The 24,388-nt window shown below is 47.6% G+C and overlaps 1 protein-coding gene across 1 annotated transcript in view; it reads right to left on the bottom strand.

Annotated features, from left to right (window-relative positions):
* The window catches only part of CAPN8 (calpain 8), a 73,256-nt gene that overhangs the window by 6,564 nt on the left and 42,304 nt on the right, over positions 1-24,388 (bottom strand). Inside the window, exons 8-16 of the mRNA XM_024256071.2 lie at positions 22,849-22,923; positions 21,949-22,109; positions 18,631-18,806; positions 14,916-14,927; positions 11,824-12,035; positions 9,978-10,014; positions 5,689-5,757; positions 2,818-2,875; positions 1,157-1,221 (exon numbers count right to left, since the gene is read on the bottom strand). Coding sequence (XP_024111839.1) covers positions 1,157-1,221; positions 2,818-2,875; positions 5,689-5,757; positions 9,978-10,014; positions 11,824-12,035; positions 14,916-14,927; positions 18,631-18,806; positions 21,949-22,109; positions 22,849-22,923 — 865 coding nt within the window. The remainder of the gene's footprint in view (positions 1-1,156; positions 1,222-2,817; positions 2,876-5,688; positions 5,758-9,977; positions 10,015-11,823; positions 12,036-14,915; positions 14,928-18,630; positions 18,807-21,948; positions 22,110-22,848; positions 22,924-24,388) is intronic.

Raw genomic sequence — 24,388 nt, 5'->3', positions numbered from 1 at the left:
CGGATGAACAGACAGAGCTCATTATGGATGAGGCCCCAAGGAACTGAGAAGAACCCTCCAAGGCTCCAATTTTTAAAGAAATCACCTTCACCATCAGCACTGTGATGAATGGCATCCTGGACCCGCTGTAGGCAAAGCTCTAAGGAAGTGATGTTACACAACTCACCCTCTGTGCCTTCACACCTAGAAGGTTCCTTCCACCTAGAATGCCCTAACCTTCTCTATTCCTCCCAAAAACTACTGCCCATTTGCTATAGACTGAGTATTTTTGCCCTCCAAAATTCATATGCTGAAACCCAATCCTCCTGTAAGGGTATTAGGAGATGGGCCTTTGGGAGGTAATTAGGTCATGAGAGTGGAACCCTCAGAAATGAAATTAGTGCCCTTACAAAAGGAACCCCAGGAAACTCCCTCTCCCCATCTACCATGTGAAGTTATAGCAAGAAGATGCCATCAATGGACTAGGAAACTGGCCCTCATCCACCACAAAATCTACCGGCACCTTGATCTTGGCCTTCTCAGCCTCCAGAACAGTAAGAAATAAATTTCTGTTGTTTATAAGCCACCCAGTTTATGGTCTCCTCTTATAGCAGCCAGAACAGCCTAACACACCATACTTCAATATCAAGTGAGGGTTAAATTAGATCAGGGAGAACAAATAGGTTTTATCTTGTGTGATAATTCTAAACTATCAGTAGTGGCTGTCCACAAGCCATGTTAAGATTCTGAAGCAAAGATCAGATAGTGATGGGGAGAGCTTGGGAAGCAGGGAGCAGTAGAGGGTGGGGGTGAGGATGGGTGGAAATGAAGGGGAAGAAGAAGACGAAGAGATGAACAGAGTGTGGAGGAAGGAGGTGCGCAAATGCCCCATGCTTGCTACCTCCAGATTACATGATTTTAAATAAGTCACCTAAACACTGCACACCTCGGTTTCTTTACCTGTGAAACAGAGATAATCCCAAGCTTTTTAAGGCACATCCATGATATGACACATTTTTCCTTTCAGGCTTCCAGTACAATCCCTGACATATGTTCCATGCCTGCTTGTTCTCCTTCTCATTTTTTACCCTTCCCTTCCTTCTAACTGGAAAAGGTGGAGGAGTCTTTAAAAACAGGATGAAAGTAAAAAAAAAATAATGCAATATTTAAAGGATACATCCAACAGACTGATCATTTCCCTGCAAGTGTTGATGTTGAATCCATCGAATTTTATGTCTGTTCCTAAAGATTTAAATAGAAAAGGGGAGTGGAAATCAGATCATTTGAAGGCGAGGGAAAGAACCTCCACTGTAGAAGACCTCCAAAGATACCATCCAAGAGTGTGGAGCTGGACTTGGTCTCTGCCAAAAGGGGAGAGCATCATGGCAGGCTTGTGGGCAGATATGCCTGAGCCTCCTGGTGCCCTGGGAGATAGGACAGACAAGCACCAGCATCCAAGTACAGCATCTGAACCTTGGCTTGGCTCCCCACAAGCCACAGCCTTCAGCAAATTAATATCTTTGAGCTTTAATTAATCTCCTCCATCAAATGGGAATAATCACGACAGTAACAATGACCATACTTGCCCCAAAGACTGGTTGGGTATTAACTGAGATAATAAAAGTGAAGTTTTAGCCCAGGCTTGATATATGGTAAGTTCTTAATAAAACAGCTAACTTTATATGGCTAGGTATTGTTATAAGCATTGCACACCTACTCTTCAAAATAACTCCGTGTGGTAGATGCTATCATTATACCCATTTTATAGATCAGGAAACTGAGTCCCAGAGAGGTTATATGATTTGCTCAAGGTCACAACCAGTAGGGGGCAAAGCTAGGAGTTAAATGCAGGCCAGCCAGCTCCACAGCCTGAGCTTTTAATCACAACACACAGCCACTCAATGACAGCTGTTATCCTTCCTTACTAAACTGCAGGCATGTCACTAGAGCTCCATCCCTGGCCTCCACCCTCACCTTCCATATACCTGGAAGCTAAGACAGGTGCCAAAGACCCTGCAACCCCCTCTCTTCCTCTCCACTCTTCAACAACTGCAGGAGCAAGAGTGGTGGGAGAGGAGATGGGCCTGTGCTCTGAGCCCTGGGGATCCATCTGCTTAGCCCTGGGTTCGTCCCTGGGAAGGGTATGACTTGGCTCCTGGGCCAAGCCCCTGCTTCCTGCATTCTCAAGCCCAGTCCTGCTGCAGTGAGTGAATGAGAGCCCATCACTCACTGGAAGACTTAACCTGGCCCATCTCTGGACCCGGAGAGAAACCAGCTCCCTGTGGCCTCGTATGGGCTGGGGCTCAGAGGGGAGATGCAAATCTTTCCTCCTGAGTGCAGTTTGACCCTCCGACAGCTCTGAGGCTTGCAAAAATCTGAAGATGGGGAACTGAGGACAGTCTAGAAGAGTCAGAATCATCCCTTCCTTCCTCCTTCCCTCAAGATGCGCTACAGAACTAGATCTTTCATCTGCAGAGGTTTCCACAGTATCCAAGTTATTAATTTTCTGAAAAAATTTCACTTAAGTCAATCCCAGCCCAGCTCTTTTTCTCCTGGGACTCAGCCTGCAATTTCATTTGACACTATGGAGCTTTGTTCCTGCAGGCGCTGGCTGGTTGCCAGCACCAACCCCGCCTTTACCTCCACCCTCGCCTCCCCGTGTCCTGCCACTCCTTTTTCCCCTCTTGTCTTGCTGGACTGAATCAGGACTCCTGGGGTCAGACACCAATGCCCTTTCTCCCACCTGTGGTGCTCCCAGCCCAATGCCTGCCTGCCCATCCCTCACCCTGCCCCAGCATCTCCTACAGACTTTCTGAAAGACCCCAGGAAGGAACTTACGCTTGGAAAACGCCTCATTCAAAAGCATCTTGAGTGCATTGGCAGTAATCTCAGAATCCTAGAAAGAGGAACCCAAATGCAAATCATGTCAGGCCCTGACAAGTTGTTTCAAGACAGTGAATTAATGCAGTGCTTCCTCACAGTCAGACACCAGGCCCACTGGCCCTGTGAGTTTTGTGTTTTGTTTTTGTTTTTGTTTTTGTTTTGAGACAGAGTCTTACTCTGTCACTCAAGCTGGAGTATAGTGCCGCAATCTCTGCTCACTGAAACCTCCATCTCCCAGGCTCAAGCAATTCTCCTGCCTCAGCCTCCTAAGTAGCTGGGACTACAGATGAGCACCACCATGCCTGGCTAATTTTTGTATTTTTAGTAGAGACGGGGTTTCACCATGTTGGCCAGGATGATCTGGAACTCCTGACATCGTGATCCACCCACCTTGGCCTACCAGAGTGCTGGGATTACAGGCATGAGCCACCGTACCCGGCTGGCCCTGTGATTTTAAAAGCAGGTGGCATCTTTAAAAACTCAAATTCTCCTCTTCTTTTGGGGATCCCAGCAGCCTGGCCAGAGGTGTGTTAGTGCCACGAGTGTGGTACGTACTGTGGCAGAAGGCTGCCACGCCAGGGTCCTGCCGCCTTTCACAGGGCTTGCTTGAACAGGGATAAAGTAACAGGAACAGCAGTGATAGGATTGAACCAGATGTGCCAGAGCCAGTGTGGAAGATCCTTAAATCCTCAGAACAATTCCACAGCCATTTTTGAGTTAAGGAAGTCGTGATTTTGTAAACTGCTGAACACCGTATACATACAACACCATTTGTCATTTTCATGTGATGTAATTGCTTGTGGTTTGTAGCTACCAAGAGGCAGAGCTGGACTTGGAAACCTAAGGTTGGTTCACCCCAAAGTGCCAGCTTTCCCCACCGCACCTACAGGAATTGGTATTTCACACAGGAGCCCATGTAAAACTAGGGACAGAGATTGAGAGAATAGGATATTCTGTGTGTATCTGGGATAAACACTGAGCCAGAGGGAAGAGTCATCCCTTAACTTTCAGATGGAGGACAGATCTCAGGCAGGATGACTGATGAAATGCAGAGAAGGGGTGCTGGGCTGATGATGTCTGGGTCCCAGTCTGAACTCAGCCCCTTATTCACTATGTGACTTTAGCCGAGTCACTTTCCATCTTCCCATCCTCCACCAGCCAGGCCCTGGCAATTCTACTGGAAATGAGAGAGGCAAGAGCTGCACAAAGCAGTGTCTCCTCTGAGGACAACTGGCCTCACCCCAGCACAGAGTGGTCAGTCCCAATAATAAGACCTGAGGACCTGGGCTGGGCATGGTGGCTCACACCTGTAATCCCAGCACTTTGGGAGGCCGAGGCGGGTGGATCACCTGAGGTCAGGAGTTCGAGACCAGCCTGGCCAACATGGTGAAACCCTGTCTCTACTAAAAATGCAAAAATTATCCAGGCGTGGTGGCTGGCATCTGCAGTCCCAGCTACTCGGGAGGCTGAGGCACAAGAATCGCTTGAACCTGGGAAGCAGAGGTTGTGGTGAGCCGAGATCACACCACTGTGCTCCAGCCTGGGTCACAGAGCAAGAGTCCATCTCAAAAAAAGACTTGAGGCCCCTTTAAAAAGGCTCTGGGGCTAGAAGACCACCCCCACTAGCCTGCCAGGAAAGAAATGGGATGTCAAGAGTCTACACTTGGACCTTGACCCCATCTCTCAAGAGGCCTTGTACCCTCAGCCAGCTCCTTAACTTCTCTGTGCAGGTCACTTTACAAGCAGAGCAAGGAGAGTGACCAGTACAGCCCCATGCAGCCAGAGAGAAAAGTAAGATAAACTGCATGAAGAACTATGCAAACATGAGCTTTTCCTTTCATCATTCTTGACGTTCTTAATAAAATATGGCCCCTTGGCAGCTAAGGAAACAAGGCTTTGTTAGCAAAAATACTGGCCTGTAAATCCATCTAAAACATAAATTGGCTCATCTTTGCAAGGGTTTTGTTCAATGGCTACGCAAAGGAACTGTTCCCAGGTTTTATTTCCTGCGAAGGATTCTGATGTCTTTTCTTCTATTTTATCCTTAAGTCTAGAAAGTCGCCCTGAGCTTCCCGGGGTGTTGGGGGGAGACCATTGGTTTTTTTCCTCTTCAAGGCCCTTTTCACACACTATTATCCTCCAAAGAGTAACACATTCGCTGTATTTATGGGGCCGGTTTTGACATTTCAAGTCCCGGTTATGCTTTGACTTATGGCCCCCACCGGGCTGCTACCAAAGTGAACGGAAGCCAGGGCAGGGGAGAAGGATCAGGGGGCGCTTCTTTCTCTGCTCCAAATGACCAAGTTGCATTCATGTCAGGCAAAGCTTGGATTCCTCAGGCTGCTGGTCTCCCAGAGGGCGGGCAGGGCTGCAGGACAGTGACAGGGAACAGGGCTAGTCCTGCACACTAATCCCAAGCCAGGTTAGCTGAGCTGCCTTCCACTTCGGCTGGGCAATCCCCACTCTGAAGGATATCGATTTGGAGAGGTTTTGCTGTCCCAGGTTTTTATTCAGAAGCCCCAATCTGACAGGGCCAATTTGCAAACAGAAAGGCTTTTGGCAGGACCTGGAGATCTGGCTTTTCTATTTTCTCAAGAGTCAGTCAACGCAGCAAGATAAGTAGCCTCAGGACCAATTCCCAAGCGATGCAGGAAGGGTCCTCGATCTTAAGACAGGATGGTGACGGGCACAGAAGCTGGGGGCCCCTGAGACCTGAGTCTCACCCTTTTTACACCTAGAGACCTCAGGGAGTAAAGACTGAAGTGACCTGAGCATTCCTGAATATTCTCCTGCCCACCTGGGAAGCCGTATTTGCCCTCCACTCACCTTCCCTGCCAGCTTCTCAAACAGGCTCTTGAACTGGCCATCTTCCTGATCCACCTCACTGGGATGTGGCTAAAAAGAAGGACATTTGCAAAGTTAAAATGGGAATCATCAAGGAGAATGAAAGACGAAGATTTAAAATTCATTCCTTCATCCGTTAGTATCTATGATGCACCTACTGTGTGCCAGGCTTTGGGCTAAGAGGGGGCGCATGGTGGTAAACCAAGAGACAGCCAAGGTCCTGGCTCCAGGGAGCTTACAGTCCAGCAGGGATGAGCACAGAGGCAGCGCTGGGGTCTAGCAGTTTTCTCTCTAAGTGATTTGGGGAAGTGAGCCCCACCAACCCTGAATTTCTGATTACAACCTGAACCACTTTCAGAAAATGACACCGACATCAGGAAATCTTGGTGTGAATCTGTGGACTCCTAAGGGAATCACTGATAATTTTCCAGGGAGTCTGAACTCCAGAAATTGTGTGAAAACATGGGGTCATATTTAAATGCATTTTTGGCTGGGCACGGTGGCTCACACCTGAAATCATAATACTTTGGGAGGCTGAGGCAGGCAGGTCACATGAGCCCAGGAGTTCGAGACTAGCCTGGGCAACACGGTGAAACCCCATTTCTACAAAAAATACAAAAATTAGCTGGGTGTAGTTGTGCACACCTGCAGTCCCATCTACTTGGGGGGCTGAGGCTGGAGGGTTGCTTGAGCCCAGGAGGCTGAGGCCGCGGTGAGTCAAGATTGTGCCACTGTACTCCAGCCTGGGTGATAGAGTGAGACCTTGTATCAGAAAAAAAACACTTTCTTAGCTTTCACCAGATTCACAAAGAGCAACATGATTTCAAAAGTGTTGAGAACACAACCTAGTAGAAAGAGTAGAACTAGAACCCAGTCTCCTGGGTTCTATATAGCAGATTGGCCCCTTATTGGACACTATCTCAGGGCTCTGAACATCCATGGCCTCCACTCTGATATTGATTTAACCAGACCATTTTCATGGGGCCATTTTAGGAATCAAATGAGAGCTAATGTGGGTCAAAGTCCTTTGGAAATTACAAACCATTATATGAATGCTTCTGTCCAGAGACTTTCTGATGTGACAATGGGCTCTGCCCAAAATAGAACAATGCCCAGCTGTCACCACAAGACAGAATGAAAAAGTGACAGCTTCCCAGATGACACGAAGTTTCTAGAAAGCTGGGTCAATTTCTTCCAAAACTATCACTAAGATGAGTACAAAAGGCCCAATATAGCTTGATGATGCTGTACTCATAAGGATAACCACTGTAGTAATAATACTTGTCTTTGTTGAGTACTTACTACCTGTCAGGTACTTTGCATGGATTATTTCATTTAATATTCACCACTGTCCTGTGAGGTTCGTCTCATTACTGTCCTCACTTCACCAATGGACAGACTGGAATTTTAAATGTTACTTCATTTTAAATGTTATGTAACAGGCCAAGATCACACAGCTAATAAACAGTGAAGCCAGGATTAAACTCCAGCCCATGCGCTTCTCCACCACCCTCTGGAATGATCATCAGAGAAGATGCTCCCTGCATCCAACTACTCTCAGCCTCTCTGGGGCTGTTTCCTCACCTGTAGAATGAGGATATTAACGCCTACCATGCTGTTTACATAGAAGATGTGCTAATCCAAAAATACGTCTAGATTTTCAGAAGAAAAAATGATAAACACATCATATCTCATCACACATCTATGATTTTAAAGTGGTTTTGTAGGAAAAAAAAAAAACATTATATCATTCATGTAATACAGTATACCAAAATCTTGGATGTCCATAAATTCCAGACATGGAGTAATATTCTATTATTCTAGGGGAAAAACATAAAATTGCATATAAAAAACTAACAACAAAACAGTATATGGATATGGACACACACAGGCGCATAGCAGGCACCCCATCACTAAGGGGTATCATTGGACACAAGGGAATTTTTGGACACTGGGAATGAGGAAAACGTGTGTACATGGTTGCAAGTGTGGTACTTTACAATTTGTTCATTCAAAGAAAAGATTTACTGAACACCTGGCACATGTTGGGAACTGTTCAGAACCTGCGTCTGAATGCAATGGTGAACAAGGCATAGTTTTTATTCTCAAGAAACTTATTATAGTGGAATTTTCTATTTCCCTGATACAATCTATATGAAAATGCTTTGCAAATAGTATGGCAACATGGCAAAAGCAAGGAATTATTTTCTTGTTATTCATTATATCACATGTTGGGAATGTCTTTACAACCCTGCTCAAAGTGAACATGGCTAAATTCCAAGAGTGTGTTTGTTCACCCTGTAATTTTTCCTTCCCTCATTCAGAGCAGGTGATTATGCTCTTTGAATGTCCAACTGTCCATGACTTGAAGATTTCTGCAGGGAATAAAACAGAAGTTCCTGAAGGCAATAGCCCTTCCTGTCTCCTGTAAAGTCCTGAGTCCCCTGAGGACATTATCTGTGTATTCTGGGGTGTGTGTGTGTGTGTGTGTGTGTGTGTGTGTGTGTGTCAGTCACAGCACAGTGGTGCCCTAAAGAGAAAAAGCAGGGTTTCCCTGAGACCAAGAAGATGTTGAAAGTTTACAGGATCTTGGGGATATGGGAACCCTTGAATGGCTCCATAGCCATGTCCTGGTACCTCAGAAGGGGAGGCTGGACCATTGGCCTGAGGACTCCCAGTTCACCAAAGACTCTAGGCCCCATGCTGAGCACAGAAGCCCAAGAGCTGTCAGTCATAAAGAAACCTGTGAGCTGACCACAGAAGTAACCAATGTGGACCCATGACCAGAAGAGACTTCCTGTTGCTTGGGGGCTTTAGAAAACCCCAATACCATGGGACATGGAGATGGGAAGCCCCAGTAATGACTAGGATTGAACTCCTGCCAACCTGGTGCAAGGGGGGCTTAGAATCAGTTTAAGTTGATTTAGCAGAACCCTGCCCTTCCCACCCAAAAAAGGAGAGAGCATAACTTTTAGCACCTGAATTCAGGCTCAGCCCCATACTCTACACTGGCAAACCGCAGCCTTTCTAATATGCCTGGGACCCATAGCAAGACATGCCACCTTGAGCGATAAGTCCTCCTGGGGGCACTGAGAAGGCTGAGCTGGCATCGGCAACTGAGGCAAGGGGAAAATTCTGCCCAGCTCAGATCACCAAGAGTCACAAGCACAGAAAAGGCCTCTGGCACCAGGTATTGCCACCAACTCGAGGCAGGGGGCGCTATTGACCACTGGCTGAATTACAGTGCATAGGGAAGCAGTCACACCAGTTCAGAAACTAACTAGAATAAGAAAAAACAGACATGTGGCATGCATTTTCTATCTGATAAACTCACAATACAAACCCCCAGGACAAGATGGATCCTTATTTGGCACCATCTCATGCATCGGCAGAAACACAAGCTTGTAAATTTGACACATGTCAAATCACAGAATATGTCTGCCCCCACCCCCATTCAGCTGAAGATGCCAAGCCCAGCAGCTGGGAGTACTCCGTGTGGCATCTGCAGCCAGAGATACGTCAGCGTTGGACGGAGGGGTAGAAGCTGGGCCTGTGCCCCCATGAAGGTGGTCCTGCCCCACCCCAGGCCAGTGCCCACTGGCCACAGACACAGCATGGCTCTCAGGGAGCAGCAGCACCCAACATACCCATCATCCGCCACACCCACCATCTGAGGACAAGGACAGTACATTGAGGACATAGTGAGGGATAAAGGAAGTGAGGTGGTAAACCCACACTTTAAACCCTACATATTTCTTCCTCCAAAGTCGGCTCAGAACTCACCTCCTCCATGGGGCCTTCCCAGACTAGGCACTCCCCAGCACCTCTCAGACTACACATACTCAAGTTTAGGTAGGTTTTCTGGTGTGTTCTTTTCTTCATCTTTCGCATATACTTTCATCATTTGTCCTCCAAAAGACTGGAGGTCAATCCAAGAGCAGGACACTGGATCTATTCTCCCAAGGACTTCTCTATCACACACAGAACAGCTTAGGCGCAGTGGGTGCTCTATCTGTGGGTCCTGCTTATCAAACGTGGAAGACAATGGCTAAGACCTCCCCCAGGGGATAGGGATATATTACAAAGCCTGGGTTCCAGGGCTACTTCTGTCTCATCTTCATCAGGAAGACACAGGGACTAGAAAATGTTGTGGCCCTAACTAATAAGAAGTTACCATCCTTAATACATAAAGATTCTGACGAATCAATAAGAAGCCTGGAATGACTGCTATGCAACAGTGTCAGAGTTTGGCATACAAAAAGATTGCATACCTCATATGGGTTTCCAGCTACCACATCCCCAATTTCTCTGAAATGCAAAGAAAGAAATAAACCAAACATGAGTAAGTAAAAAGTACAGCTAATGGCTGGGTCGTTTTAGGAAGATTCTGGCCCTCCTGAGAGATTGGCCTCGCACCCCAGACTTCATTTCCTACTAAAAACTGCATAAACAGAATCTTTAACCAGGATTCCTCTCCCTCGCCTCCTCAACCTCCACCCCACCCTGAGTTTTTCATCAGAGACAAGAGCTTCCCAGTGCCACTGGCCCTTCAAGGATTCTAGAATGTTCACCCTGATGGATCACTCCCAGGGACAAGAGTGGTAACTGGGGTAAGGTAGGGAGAGAATTCCCTAGAAGGGTGATCCCTGTAGAAATGTCCTCTAGGGGCTGAGCCAGCAAGCCCACAGCCCTTGCAAGTGTTCAGAGATGTGTGTGCTGTGGTGTGTGTGTGTGTCATATGTATGTGGTGTGTGTGAATGGTATGTATATAGTGTGTATGTGGTATGAGTGTGTGCTGTGTGATTGTGTGGAGTGTGTGCGGTATGTACGTGGTGTGTGTGAGTGGTGTACTGTGTGTGTACTGTATGATGTGTGATGTGTGCAGTGTGTACATATGGTGTGTGGTGTGTTTGGTGTGTATGGTATGTAATATGTGGTGTGCATGTGCTTGTAGTATGTGTGCTGTGTGTGTGGTATAAATGTGTGTGTGTGATATATATGTGTGGTGTGTATGTGTAGTGTGTATAGTGTGTGTAGTATGTGATGTGTGTGATATGCAATACATGATGTTCGTGTGTGTGGTGTGTGGTGTATATGTGTGCATGGTGTGTATGTGGTGTGTGTAAGTGGCATGTGTATAGTATATGTGTGGGGGACGTATGTGGTATATAGTGTGTCATGTATGACTGGTGTGTAGTGTGTGTATGTGTGTGTACATGGTGTATGTATATCATGGTATGTTGTATGTACATGGTATGTACATGTGGTGTATACCTGCTGTGTGTGTGTGTTGCGTATGTGTGGTGTGTGTGGTGTGTATGTGTGGTGTGTGTGCATGGTATGTGTGGTGTGTATGTGTTATGTGGGAGTGGAATATGTGTGTGGTATGTGGTATGTATATGTGTGTAGGTGGTACCTGTGATGTGTGTGGTATATACATGATGTGTGTGAGTGGAGCATGTGTGTGGTATATATGCATGTGTGTGGAGAGTATGTGTGTTGTGTATGTGTGTGTGGTGTCTATATGTGGCATGTGGTGTGTATGTATGTATTGCATGTGTGTGGTGTGTATATACATGGTGTGTGTGAGTGGAGTATGTGTGTGTTTTGTATGTGTGTGGTGTGTGGTGTCTGTGTGATGTATGTGTGTGGTTTGTGGTGCATGTTTGTGTGGCATGTGGTGTGTATGTGTGTGACGTGTGTGTATGTGTGTGGTATGTATGTGTGTGGTGTATGTGTGGGGTACATGGCATGTATGTGTGTGGCATGTGGTGTGTATGTGTGGTGCGTATATGGTGTGTGAGTGTGTGAGGGGAGGAGGGGTACTCTGGTCCAGGTCCCACTCTCGGGGCCTCACATGCTCCTCCTGCATGGGTGGGAGCCCCAGTCCAGGCCACTGCTGGTCTCCTGGTTCCCTTTATCTCCGTGACCTATAGAGCAAGGTGGAGAGGTAGGAGGGGGACACCCAGTGAAGGGTCCTTTGGCCTTGTAGTTTCTTAGAGGCTTCTTCTGGGAACATGTACTGGGAGCTGGGGTGGGTCCTACACCTGCATGGGGCCATTTCCCTTCATGGGCCAACAGACAACTGTTCCCCACCATGGAGGGAAGGAGACGCACAGGGCCTGGGCCTTCTTCTCTGAGAAGACTCTCAAGCAGAACTCGCCATCTTTGAAGGGCTCAAATGTGGATGGCACCACCAGGTACTCCCCAGGGGGCAGGCGGGCCCGGCCAGAGACCTCCCGCAGGTTGACATAGGTGCTGGTGCGGGCTGAGGGCTGGTAGGCCAGGAAGAAATCCCGGCCCAAGTGTGCGTCCGTGTGACTCTCCAGCTGCACAAAACAATAAGCAGAGTCAATTTCTTGTTAAATCCTGGAAGATGAGAGCCCGAGAGTTCAGCTTTATCATGCTGATTTAGGAATTATTGATTTCTACCATTGCACCAAGAATCAGGAGGCTGCAGATTCTGTTGTGAACTCACTGTATGTCAATCATCAAGTGTATTTTGAGTGCCTTCTGGGTGCAAGGCCCTGTTTGAGGCATTCATCTTGACTGTGTGACCGTGAGCTCTGGGCATCCCCAGTTAAACGAAGGTTGAGCGGCAGGGTCTCTAGTGTGCACTCAGCTTCTCTCTGGATATTTTTCCTCTCTGATCCAATAGGCTCTTTTATTCTGCAACTGTCTCTGGGAGTGTGGCACTGACCTTCCCAGTACAGGACCAAGGCTGGAGAAAAGAGCTTAAATCCTAGTCCTCAAGCAAAAGCTGCCACAAAAACTTGCTCACCTTTGACTATCTGTGAAAACTGCTCTGCAAAGAGACTAGGATGGTCAGTCTGGGAGCACAGGGAGGCAGCTCTAAAAGAGACAGGCAGAGGGGGTGGCCACAGCTAGGCCCAGTCTGGGGTCCCCCCAGACTCCCCAGGGCCTTGACTCTCCTCAACAGGCGACGATGCTCTCCAGGACCCATTTATTTGTTGTGGGGAGGTGGGAGGCTGTTGGTGCATGACACAGGCTAATTAGTGACTGCAGAGTGCTTCCAAAACACAGGTGCCAACGTTATTATTGCTGTAATTAAGCCTCTCCATAGCACTGTGTCTTTACGATCAACCTTCATCAAGATGCCTGTGACAGAGGCCAGGTGCTGATACATTCTAAGGGCTGTAACTTCTGTGTGACCCAGAGCTGAAATGTCCCCCCAGAGTGGACAGTGTTCACTCTTGGTCATCAGACCCTCTTTGGATTACAGATCTGCTAAGCAAAGAAGGAAGCAAGCCACCTGCCCACACTACCCTAGTCAGGACTCCACATACAGCCCCCAGGCAGTCCCCACTAACCTGGCCACTAGGGTGCCCACAGTCCTTGAGATTCTCCCTAAAAATGCTTACATTCTGGGCAGGAGAATGCTGGTGGTGTGGCCAGCGAGGACATGACCAAGGCCTACATGTCATGAGTGAAAGGTCATTCTTGCCATACCTGATGGTAGCAAAGGGAGGAGATGGGGCACTGGCAGGAGAAAGCACTCAGGAGAGTTGAAGTAAGGAAGCTACTCTAATTTGGCTTGGGTTGGGAAGGGGGCAAACTGAGTTCCAGCAAGAATCCAGGGGTGGAGCAGGTTAGAGAAGTCCTATTTCAGGGCCAGAGTGGGAATTGGAGGACACTGAGGCAAGATCTAGGTAAGACTCTGTCCTACTAGGGACCCCAAGTAAGCAGGTGCCACAAGGTCCCTGGCCCCCACATCTGCCCTTGACATAGCTCAGCTCAAAGTGACAGGATGGAGATTGGGCAGGTTTAACTAAGGGTGGTTCTCAGTGTGGGATCACGATCAGCAGGAGCACCCCAGGGTAACTTGTTAGAATGCAAATTCTCAGGCCCCACCCTAGACTGAAAGAACCAGAAACTCCAGGAGCAGGGCCCAAAAATCTGTGCTTCAGCAAGCCCTCTAGGGGATTCAGAAGCATATTCTAAGTTTGACAACTGTTGTCCTGAAGGCCCCCCGGCACTCGCAGAGCACAGGATCCAGGGTGACACATTGAGGGCACTGTGAGGTGCTGCTGGAGAAAGCTCCATTGTGTGTGCACATCACCTCTCTCTCATATAAATGGGGCATTTCTGATGGGAACCACCATCACCCAGACTTAAATCAGTTTTGGTTTTAATTATTTTCCAGTAGTAATGAGGTAGGAGGTAGGACTCAACTCCCAGCAGGACACTGGACCAAATGGAGCACTAGCTAAAACAGGGAAGAGGTGAAAGCACCTCTCCATGAGACATACCCACCAGTGTGCCCTATCAGTTTACTGTTGCCTTGGCAACATCCAGAAGTTACTGCCCCTTTCCATGGCAATAACCTGACAACCCAGATGTTAACATTCTTTTTCTAGAAATTTCTGCTTAATCTGCCCCTTAATTTGCATATAATTAAAAGTTGGTATAAATATGAGTGTGGAACTGCCTGTCAGCTGCTACTGTGGGCTCACTGACTAGGAGGTAGCCCTGCTCTGCAAGGACCTCTGCTGCTGCTCTACCCTGTCACTTCAATAAAAGTTGCTAACACCACTGGCTGGTCCTTGAATTTTTTGCTGGGTGAAGCCAAGAACCCTCCCAGGCTAAGCCGCAATTTGAGGGCTCACCTGCCCTGCATCAGTAAGAGGTATTTGCTCTAAACCATTCACTTCCTTGTCTGATCCCTCTGTAATCAATAACATGCACTTTGTGAGCCAAGGGCAGGTGGACCAGTAATCTGCAGCCTTGGACCAAGGCATACACTAGAGCTGATGAATTGAGCCTTGTTGGCACATGCTTCATGGCCAGCCAAGTTTGAAAACCCAGAAGAACTGGGATAAAGCTGCAGCAGGGTGGATACACCTCTACATAGTTAGTGCAACTGACTCCAGCTAGAGGAAGCCCAGATAGAACACTGGTTCTCAACCTTGACTGCCCATTGGAATCACCTTGTTCAGACCACCAGGGATATGGGGGAAAAGGTCACCACTGTTCCTTCCATGAGGGCCTGACAGATGGGACTTGCAATGGTCCTCACTCACTCTCAGAGGTAGCAGCCTACTCATATGGTTTGATTCATGACTGGATCATGTGAGAGCTGTGGAACAACCAGCTTCTATCACAGGAAACAGATGCTGCCGGCTGCCCATCCTGAAGGCAGCCAAGCTATTTCTCACCAAAGGAAGGAATCTCTGTCAGCACTCACATACCTCCTTGGGGACCTGTGGGGCAGAAGAAAAGAGCAGGTCACCTGAGAGCTCAAAGGTCCTCCTTCTGCTCCTTTTCTTCTCTCCCTATGTCTTGCAAACAGACTGTGCAATCCTGGGGCTACTGAGGAGACATTTGTGCTAAAGTGAGAAGCCAGTCAGCATTTCTGAAACTGGAACATTATTGATGAATTTCGAGGCCATCTATAAATAGGATCCTAGAAATCTGGTGGGGGCCCGCCAGATTTCTAGGTTCTACTTTCTTACTTTTCTAGTTGTAGAATCTACCAAGATCTCAAATTCTTCAGGAGTAATAGCCTTGGGGTTTCAATGAGAGCTAATCTCTTCTTCAGACCTACCGACCTGGTGTCCAAGATCAAGAGCTTGACCAGAGTGAAGGAATCTCACTCAACCTGAGCCATAGTTTATTCTGCCCTTGGCTATGGTGAAATGGTTCAAGAATAGGCACGTGACCCAAGTTGAGCCCATCAGAGACTTACTTCTCTGGGATTTCTGAATTGGAACTAACAGAAGGGGCTCCTTTCTTAATGCTAGTGATATTAGGGAATGAAGAAATCTAGACTAGCACAATGTCATCAGCACTAGAGAGGAGATGTGGAGAGAAAGAATCCTGGTAGTATCCAGGTCCTTTGTCCCAAGCCTCCATCTCCTTCCCTTGTTTTGGTTTCATGAGCTGGCACACTCCTAGCTCGAGTTAGGCTCTATTATCTGCAACTGGAAGTGTTGACTCCCACAAGACAGTAGCTCTCAGATCCAGAGTAGAAGCTTCCCCATGCCTGGGGTTCCTATGCCAGGCTAGAGAAGAGGATTCAAACCCCATAATTTGTCCCTTTCCATTCTTTGTCCCTGATACATAGGCCCTTTTGACCAGACGTCCAGCCAATATTTGTGGCTTAGATCTATGGTCAACTGCTTATAACTCTGAGAAATAACAATATTATGGAAAATGTGTATCAGCTGGCATGCTCACTTCTGGAGCCCCCATGGGTCATTGGCAGCAGAAGCAGAAGAGTCCAGGGTCACAGTCATTCCTCTAATTTTGAGTGTAAAACCAAAATCACCCATGCAGAGGCCTCACAAGTATCTTCCTCTCGGCTCCTGGCCTAATAGCCTTTACACACCCATGGCAGGGGCTTTCCCAACCACGTGGGCCATCTTTCTCCAAACAACTTGACCACCTCTGCTGCCATCAATATGCTCCAGATCCACCCTGCCAAGAATCACCCAGCAGAAACTGAGCCAGGCAGGTGGGGCCTCTTGGTGGCACAAATCCAGAGCAGCGAGGTAAGGGAGCAGGGCTTAGCCACTGCCCATGGGTGGATGGAAAGAAACAGTCATCTTTGAAATGCAGGATCCTGGATGCAAATGACAGGCTGGCCTGGCATCACTGCAGGAAGATAAAGGAGAGAGAGAGGAGGCCAGACAAGGAGGGCTCTTTAGCCTTTGGAGGCACCTGGCTGCTTCTCGGTCAGCAGCAGGTTTTCATCCTCAATCCAAACTCCAGTTAAAGCAAGAGGAGGGAGATACAGGAATAAGAATATGGCACCCACTCCCTGCAACCCCAGCTACTCCCTGTAATCCCAGCTACTCCTGATACCCTCTTAACCTGACTTTTAAACTGTTTTCACTTATGGATGTCATGCTCTAAATTATACGCCTGTGGCCAGATATAGAAGGACCACAGATCACATACACTGGAATATTTTATAAGCAGCTATAATTTGATAACTAAAAAACTGATATGCTTTATATATTATTTATGAGTGCAAATGTCATGCCACACAAAGCTATTTCAGTCCCTTTGAAAGAATGCTTTGCTGGTCTGGTTATACAAGTTAGGCCTGGCTGAGTGCAGTGGCTCACACCTGTAATCCCAGCACTTTGGGAGGCCAAAGCGGGTGGATCACCTGAGGTCAGGAATTTGAAACCAACCTGGCCAACATGAGTGAAACCCCATCTCTACTAAAAATACAAAAATTAGCCAGATGTGGTGGTGTGCACCTGTAATCCCAGCTACTCAAGAGGCTGAGGCAGGAGAATTGCTTGAACCTGGGAGATGGAGGTTGCAGTGAGCCGAGTTCACAACACTGCACTCCAGCCTGGGCGACATAGTGAGACTCCGTCTCAAAAAAAAAAAAACGTAGGCCTGATGGATGAAGAACTGAGTAGCCCACCCACCCTGCAGCCATGCCCACCTACTATCGACTCTCCAAAACCATCACTTAACTTTCAAGCTGCCAAGAAATGTCCTTCTGGCTGGAATGTTCTCCCTTGAAATCCAGCTCACCTTTCAAGGTTCTCATCAAAATCTCCTCCTCCACGAAGCTGGGGTGAACCCAGCCCATTGTGTCTGGTCCCCATCACAGCAGATCTGACCTGCTCTGTTGCCAGTGGAGTGTGCATCTCACTTTCCACTTCAGATTGTGAGCACCTTGAGGGCAGTAACTATGTGATATTCCTCCATGTCCTCAGCTTTCAGCACAGCACCCGGCACATAATAGATGCTCATTACAGTTTGTTGAATTGATGTGCATACACTAAGTGCCTAATCAGGTTTTTATCTCTTCAAACAGAGTCTGGCTTTGTGCTACTTACATTCTAGGTGGAGATGAAAGAGCCGCTGGAGTAGAATTGGAGCTTATTTATTTGCAATTCCTTTCTCCTGCCATCAATTAGCAATTACTTTCCAACTCCCATTCTTCAACTTAAAATATACTCGCATGCTCATGCGTGTGCACACATACACATATACACCCTAAACTCTAAAGCCCTAAATTCCAGAATATGAGAAATAAAGTGTGGGATGCAGATAGGATCTCAACAATTGCACTATTTCCTTACTGGTTTCTTATTACAATATTTTTTTCCATACATTAATTTATACTGAGATATTGGGCCTCCAGACAGCTCTTGGTCTTCCTGATTAGAATTGTATATTTCCCAAGAAATTCTTTTAACAAAATTGGTTTAAAAATGGCCACCATGAGCCCTGCTGGAATTTGCTATAAGGAGTCTTTGCCTGTATAAAAAAGTGGATTCCAATTTGTTTCTGGCTAGACTTGTCAAGACGCAAAGGTCTTGCTTTAACATATCTGTGAGGCTGTTACGTCTGTAGAGGGGTGGCTGCCAGGAAAACTGGCATATTAGTCAGGGACTTCAGCGTGAGCCCAAAGCCAGCTGTATTCCAGAGTTCAGAGACACCAGAACTGAAAATGGGCACGTGGTTTCCATCACCCCAGCTCATGCCCTGTGTGCTCCAAGTGTCTCAAGGACTCCCAGGGAATAGTTGTCTTTGGCTCCCATATCCAGCCTCCTTCCCTGATTCAGTGATGCCCCTCATCCTCCTTGTGCCACCTCAAGTGCCTTATGCCCCCATGTTCTTGGCTCTTGTCCCTGGGGAAGCCTGTACTTGGAAAAGAATCTAATGAACACATGTACACTGAGCCCTCAATAACAGGCAAAGGTTAACGTATCACACATCTCAATGTTAACAGCAGAGACTTAGCCATAGGAATGAATCTCTAATTGTGGAATTCAGGCCTCAGTAAGGCCACTGGGAGAGGTATATAGAGGAGCAAGGACACTTCTCGATTAGGAATACTCCAGCAATAGGAAAGATGTGCTACCATGACTGGCCAAGATATTCAGCCCCAAAACATCAAGTGTATAATGAAGGACAAACCCAGCACAGCAGTACCTCGTAGACGGCATAGCCGATGCTAAGCATGCCCTGTCCTATCCGCTTCCGTCGCCTGCGATTTTTCTGCATCAGGCCCAGCAGCACTGTACAGCAGGGTTCACCGACGCTCTCCTCCTGGTCCTCATCCACTTCATCCAAATGGATTTTGAACTGGGGATTGGTCCAGTAAGTGGCTGGAAGTCACCCAGGTGATGGTGGTTCCCCACATAGCGGGTGAGGAGATGAAGAAGAATAAAGTAAAAGGGAAGAAACTTGATCATCCTAATGAATGCACAGCTCCATCCAAACTGTGCCTAGTAAGCAGGCCTCAGAAAGTGTTCTTTACAAGGTGGTCAGGCATTTCCTCCTACCTTCCTACACATCCACACACACAGACATACCGCATTGCATTTGGAAATGTGTGCTTGTCCATTTGATCAACCAGGAGTCCAGAAGTGCTTGACTGGGAATACTCAGGATCCCATCATCTGAGAGCTACACTGGGCAGCACTGCCTCCAAGTCTTCCTGGGGAAAGACTTAACATCACCTTGCTCTCAGCACTTGACCTGTTAAGGCAAACCCACCTTCTGGAGGAAGGGAGATCTCTGGATAAAAAGCATGTCCCCGGGACGGTAGAGGAGAAAGTCCCTGAAGAGACTAGCTACCAAAAAGGTCTCTCCCTGACACTATTAAGACAACTGCTCTTGCCATCTGATTGACACCTATTCTCTCTCTGAGAGGGCCCCAGCTGCAGAGCACAGCCTGCGGCACCCCTGAGAACTAATCTGCTGTCCATCACCCCAGGAGCCTCACAGGATGGCTTCAGTGTTGCAGCCCACTGACGAGACACACTTTCTTCAAGAGAAAGTCATTTAATAATGCATGAGGAATCACAATTGGCAATTAAGAAGCAGTCCTGCCACACCACATATGGATATTGAAAAAGACTCCTTCATTTCAAAGATGACTTTTTAAAAATCTCTCAGAATAGTAAGTACACAAGCCAAGGCACGGAGAGGTTAAAAGGATCATCCAAGGATAGGCAGCAAGTCTATGACAGAGTCCAGTGGCAGAGCATAATTGCAGAAGACATGCCTGACAGGTGTCTCCACTCTAGGGCCTCAACAATTTCAATAATGATGTGCCCTGGAGGAAAAAAGAAGTGGAAGGGCATGGGATTTTTCCTTACATCCTTTAAAGAAGAGTCTAACTTGGAAAATAACAAGGCATTCACAGGTGACCAAGAGCCATTGATTATCACTTTTCTTTACAGTAGGATTACTTATTCAATTCCACCTTCCCAGAATCCCCACTTCCAGTTTTTAGGGGGTTTTTTGTTTGTTTTGTTTTGTTTTGTTTGTTGCTGTTTTTTGTTTGTTTGTTTGTTTGTTTTAGGGCTCAAGTTTATGGATTTTAAAGCCGGATATCTGTGGATCCCATAGAAGACAGAAAAAAAAATCTGTAGTCGCCTATACTTCCATCACTACCAAAGGGCAGTAACTATCCATGTCTTCCTGACAGCTAGTTGGCAACATGGATGGGATTGTGATTTGGTGCATGCAGATACCTTGGGCACCTGCTACAGTTCTGAGCTCCCAAAATGATCCATGCAAATTTCCTCCATATTTTCTAAGAGCTTGCTAATGGTGAGCGTATTTTAATTTCTCCCAAATGCAACATTACTGCAATCCATACATTTTTTGTTTACTCCTTAACAGTACTGGAGGAAGAGAATGGGCCATAAAAATAATACTCCCATTTATATAATGCTACACAGTTTACAAAGTACTTCCCTACACACTCTGTGTTCCAAGGCTCGCAGTCACCCAGTAAGGTTGGAAGGTCGAATCCCATCTGGAGGGCTAGGAAACTGAAGCTCAGAAAATGGAAATGCCCTTCCCAGGGTCTAAATCAAGCAACAAGGGCAGGATGTGGACCCCTTTCCTTCCTCTCTGTTCAGCAGTCTGGTCACAGCTGCCTGAACTGGGAGCTTTGGGTTGGATGGGCGATGAAAGAAGAGAGAACTTGTCAAGACCCAGCACTGCACCCAGGTGGGGTTTTATTCTAATGCTGCTTCCCTAGCACTGAGCACAGCCCTGCAGTGAGCTCTGTCATGAGAAGAAAGTGACTGGCCCTGCCCCATGTGCTTACAGTCTAAGTCAATCAACAGATCAACAGCAAACCAGGCAGGGAGCGTGGGGAGCAGAAGGTGAAAAGTAGAGAGAGCAGGATTTGCTTTTCTTCATTTCTCCTTAGAGATGTGGGGCTGTTTTCCTGAGTTTCTTCATCAGGTGCTGCCTCAGCTGATTCAACCTAGGAGGAGCCTACACAGGGACACATTAGTGATCTTCTGCTAGCCAGGAAAGCTTCCCACCTTTCACCAGGTGAGGACCCAGGGTTAGTGCGGACGCCATGCTTTGCACCACACTATCTCCACCAGGGACTGAGTCCCCATGACATGCATGCCCTGTGTGTGGCCATCACGGCCCACGCTGTCTTTGCCCCTCCACCTCCAACTCAGGCACAAACACACAGTGAAACAGCAGCTCTAATGGATGCAGTCTATTGAAACAGCAGATGCCGTACCCGTGTTCCCCTAGCGCACCATCAGCCACTCTGTCCCAGAGGTCAGCAGGATGACTGTTAGCCAGCTGGGTCGGGGGAGGGGAGTGGGGAGGAAGGGGCAATAGTCCAAGGGAAGAACAGGAGGCCTTAGCGTAAGGTGCCAAGAGCAGGGTTAGTGTGGAAAGCATGTCCTTTGGGGGCAGGGCAGGTGGGTGAAGCAGGGATGGTTTGAACACACGGTTCAGGCTGCAGCTGAGTGGCTGCAGAGCCACTGCCCACCCACACAAACCTGGCCTCCAAGCCCTAGGGAGAAGCAGGGCCTCCAGAGGATGCCCAGAAGTCAAAGAACAAAGTCCAAAGGCCTTATCCAAAGATTAACATATAGGGCTGGGCACGGTGGCTCACAACTGTAATCCCAGAACTTTGGGAGGCCGAGGTGGGTGGATCACTTGAGCCTAGGAGTTCGAGACCAGCCTGGGCAACATGGTGAGACCCTGTCTCTATAATAAAAGTTTTTAAAAATTAGCCAGGCATGGTGGTGCGTGCCTGTGGTCCAAGCTACTAAGAAGGCTGAGGTAAGAGGATCACTTGAGCCCGGGAGGCGGAGGTTGTGATGAGCAGAGATCGTGCCACTACACTCCAACCTGGGCAACAGAGCAAGGCCCTGTCTCAAAAAAACACACAAAATAGCAACAAAAAATTACATAAAGTGACCCAGCTCAGGGAGGATAAGCTGGAGGAGGTTGGGCCGAGGCAGCCCTTCACCTTACCTGGGTAGTTCTGGCAGCCCCCAGCTGTGGAGCCCCGGGTCCAGCGGCCGTTGAAGAGGACCAGGTTCCATTTGTGCACCTCCTCGCTACTCAGAGAGTCCGGGGACAGGTTGCAGATCTCCAATCGAGAGAATTGCCTCAAGAAATCTGAAAGTGACATCCTGGGGCAGAGGCACCAGAGGGCTCTCAGTGAAGAGGGATGGGTTGTGATTAAAGGCATGCATACCGGGCACGGGAAGGAGCCGTGGCACCAGCCCTAGAGACCGTGGGCTAGCTTGATCTTTCCTACAGCACACTGATACAAACACGCAGAGACAACAGTCCACATTCTTCACTAGCGGTAGCTTCTTGGCTCTTATAGGGAGCCCCCCACACATATCTTAACAACCAAGCAAACGATCTGAACTGTAAACTGCAAAAGACCCCAGGAGGTCATCTCAACAAAGCCTCTGCCTCTAGATTGGGTTAAGTCTAAGCTCACAAGAGTTTTCTTTTTGTTTAATTCTGAGTGATGCCCAGCTAAGCCGTACCATATTCAAGGAGTATCCTTATTATCTTCCTTAGCTCACTAGCAAAGGAAGTTCTCTCATATTGATGGTAGGTAAATCTTAGCTTAAAGAGATAGAAGCAGTGCTCTCAGTTCATTGGAAAGATAATAGAACTGAGAAAGACAGGCTGATAGCTAAGCCAGGTTGAGGGCCCAGATATCATGGTTTCAGTGCTTTAGACGTGCTGGTATAGAGGTGGAATTATACCAGGACAAAAGGAGGAGAAGAATGAATTCACCATGGTCAGGAACCATGTCGCCTTCCTGGAAGACCCAGAGACCTAGAGTTCACATCAGAACTGAAAATGGACCCATCACCAATGGGACAGTGCTTCAGCAGAAAACTCTCTCACCAGAATTCTCCATCCTCAACTTTCTTGTCCAGTTCTTCCTTCCGCCAGGGGTCTATGTGATTCCACTCTGGTGCACTGAGGGGAAAACAAGCAGAGGTGCTCACTCCTGAGAGGTTCTACACACAGGGCAAGCTGTTTACTGCAGCTAAGCTTCCCCCTAAGAGCCAGAAACAAAATACCAAAAGCACTGCAGGCAGACAGAAAGGCAGTGTGGACAGTGTGGGGCAAGCACACTGTCTGGGGAAGGGACACAGACCCAGGACACGGACTCCATGGGCACTAGCAGGGTGGCCTTGGACATGCAAGAAGAACATTATGGCTCAAACATTATGCTCTAATTTTTACTCTCTAGGGCAAATTTGACATTTCCAATTAAGACTCCCAGGCCCCTGTTCGCAGGAATGGGGAGGCCCAGGAGAGGACGTAGATGAGTTCTTGTCACTGGAAAGGCAGGCACTCCAGTACCCATTAGTCACTTATTACTCTGGCTTATCCAGCAGTCTGGAGTGAATATGCTGACAGAGTCTAACCAGCTCTGGGGACATGGACATGGTTCACTTCCTTACACCTGTGAGAATGATCATCCAGCCCAGTTTTACGGCAATTTCCCAGAAGTAACGTCACCCTGTGAGACCTCCTGCTGGTGGCCTTTCAAGGGCAGTATCTATGCACTTTGTTTGAATGCCATCTCCAGCTTCCTGACCTTTACAAAGTTAGGTTTTCCTGAAATATGTATGTGACATCTAAGTAACAGAGCAGTATCAAGATACATCTTAAAAAAAAAAAAAAATTCCTGCCTGAATACCTTCAGCAAAATCTAAGCACCTTCTCTCCCCAGCATAAGAGCTGGGGCACACTCCAGCCCAGCCTCTCCCTCCAAGCTAGGCTTTAAGACCCCGGGGGTCAGCACGACAGTTCCCAGGGCCTCTTCAATTCATTGAAACATTAATTTGATTAAAACCAAATCTCAGAATGTGCTTGCTATAAACAAAGATTAGGGCAGGAGTTGGAAAATTCTAGATCTGACCTACTGCTCCATTTTTTTTTTTTTTTTTTTACTTTTTTTTTAAGTAAAATCTCACTAATCCCCAGGCTGAGCTTAGTGATGTTGCCTTAGAGATTCGGCACCCTCCTTCTCCTACAGCTGATATACATAACTATCCCAGGTTGCATCTCCAGCTGGTAGGGCCTCCAGGACTTGAGAGTCACCACCTCCCACCTACCAGGGAGCGGGTGCTCAGGGAAAGGAGAGAAAGTCAAACAAGCCCTTTGGACAGCTCGGTAGTGGCTTTTGGTAACAATGGCCCAGAATCAGAGTTTCAATTTCACATGGCCCTGTCATCCTTTTAGGGAACTTGGCAGAACTTAGGTTTTGGGTTTTGCTCAATCTTAGGCAGTAGAATGAAAAATCCTTCCTACAGGAGGCTCATGCGTGGCCCTAGAGACACGTGTTTCTTCGTGACACAACCCTGAACGGAGTTACTGCCCCTCTGCGCGGTCATGAGCAGTCATGATGCTGTGATTAAATGTGGCGATGTCC

This window comes from Pongo abelii, chromosome 1 (genome assembly GCF_028885655.2).
Source record: "Pongo abelii isolate AG06213 chromosome 1, NHGRI_mPonAbe1-v2.0_pri, whole genome shotgun sequence".
NCBI classification, from domain to species: domain Eukaryota; kingdom Metazoa; phylum Chordata; class Mammalia; order Primates; family Hominidae; genus Pongo; species Pongo abelii.
The sequence above is the reverse complement of the archived record's forward strand: the minus strand, read 5'-3'. Positions and strand labels throughout refer to the sequence as shown.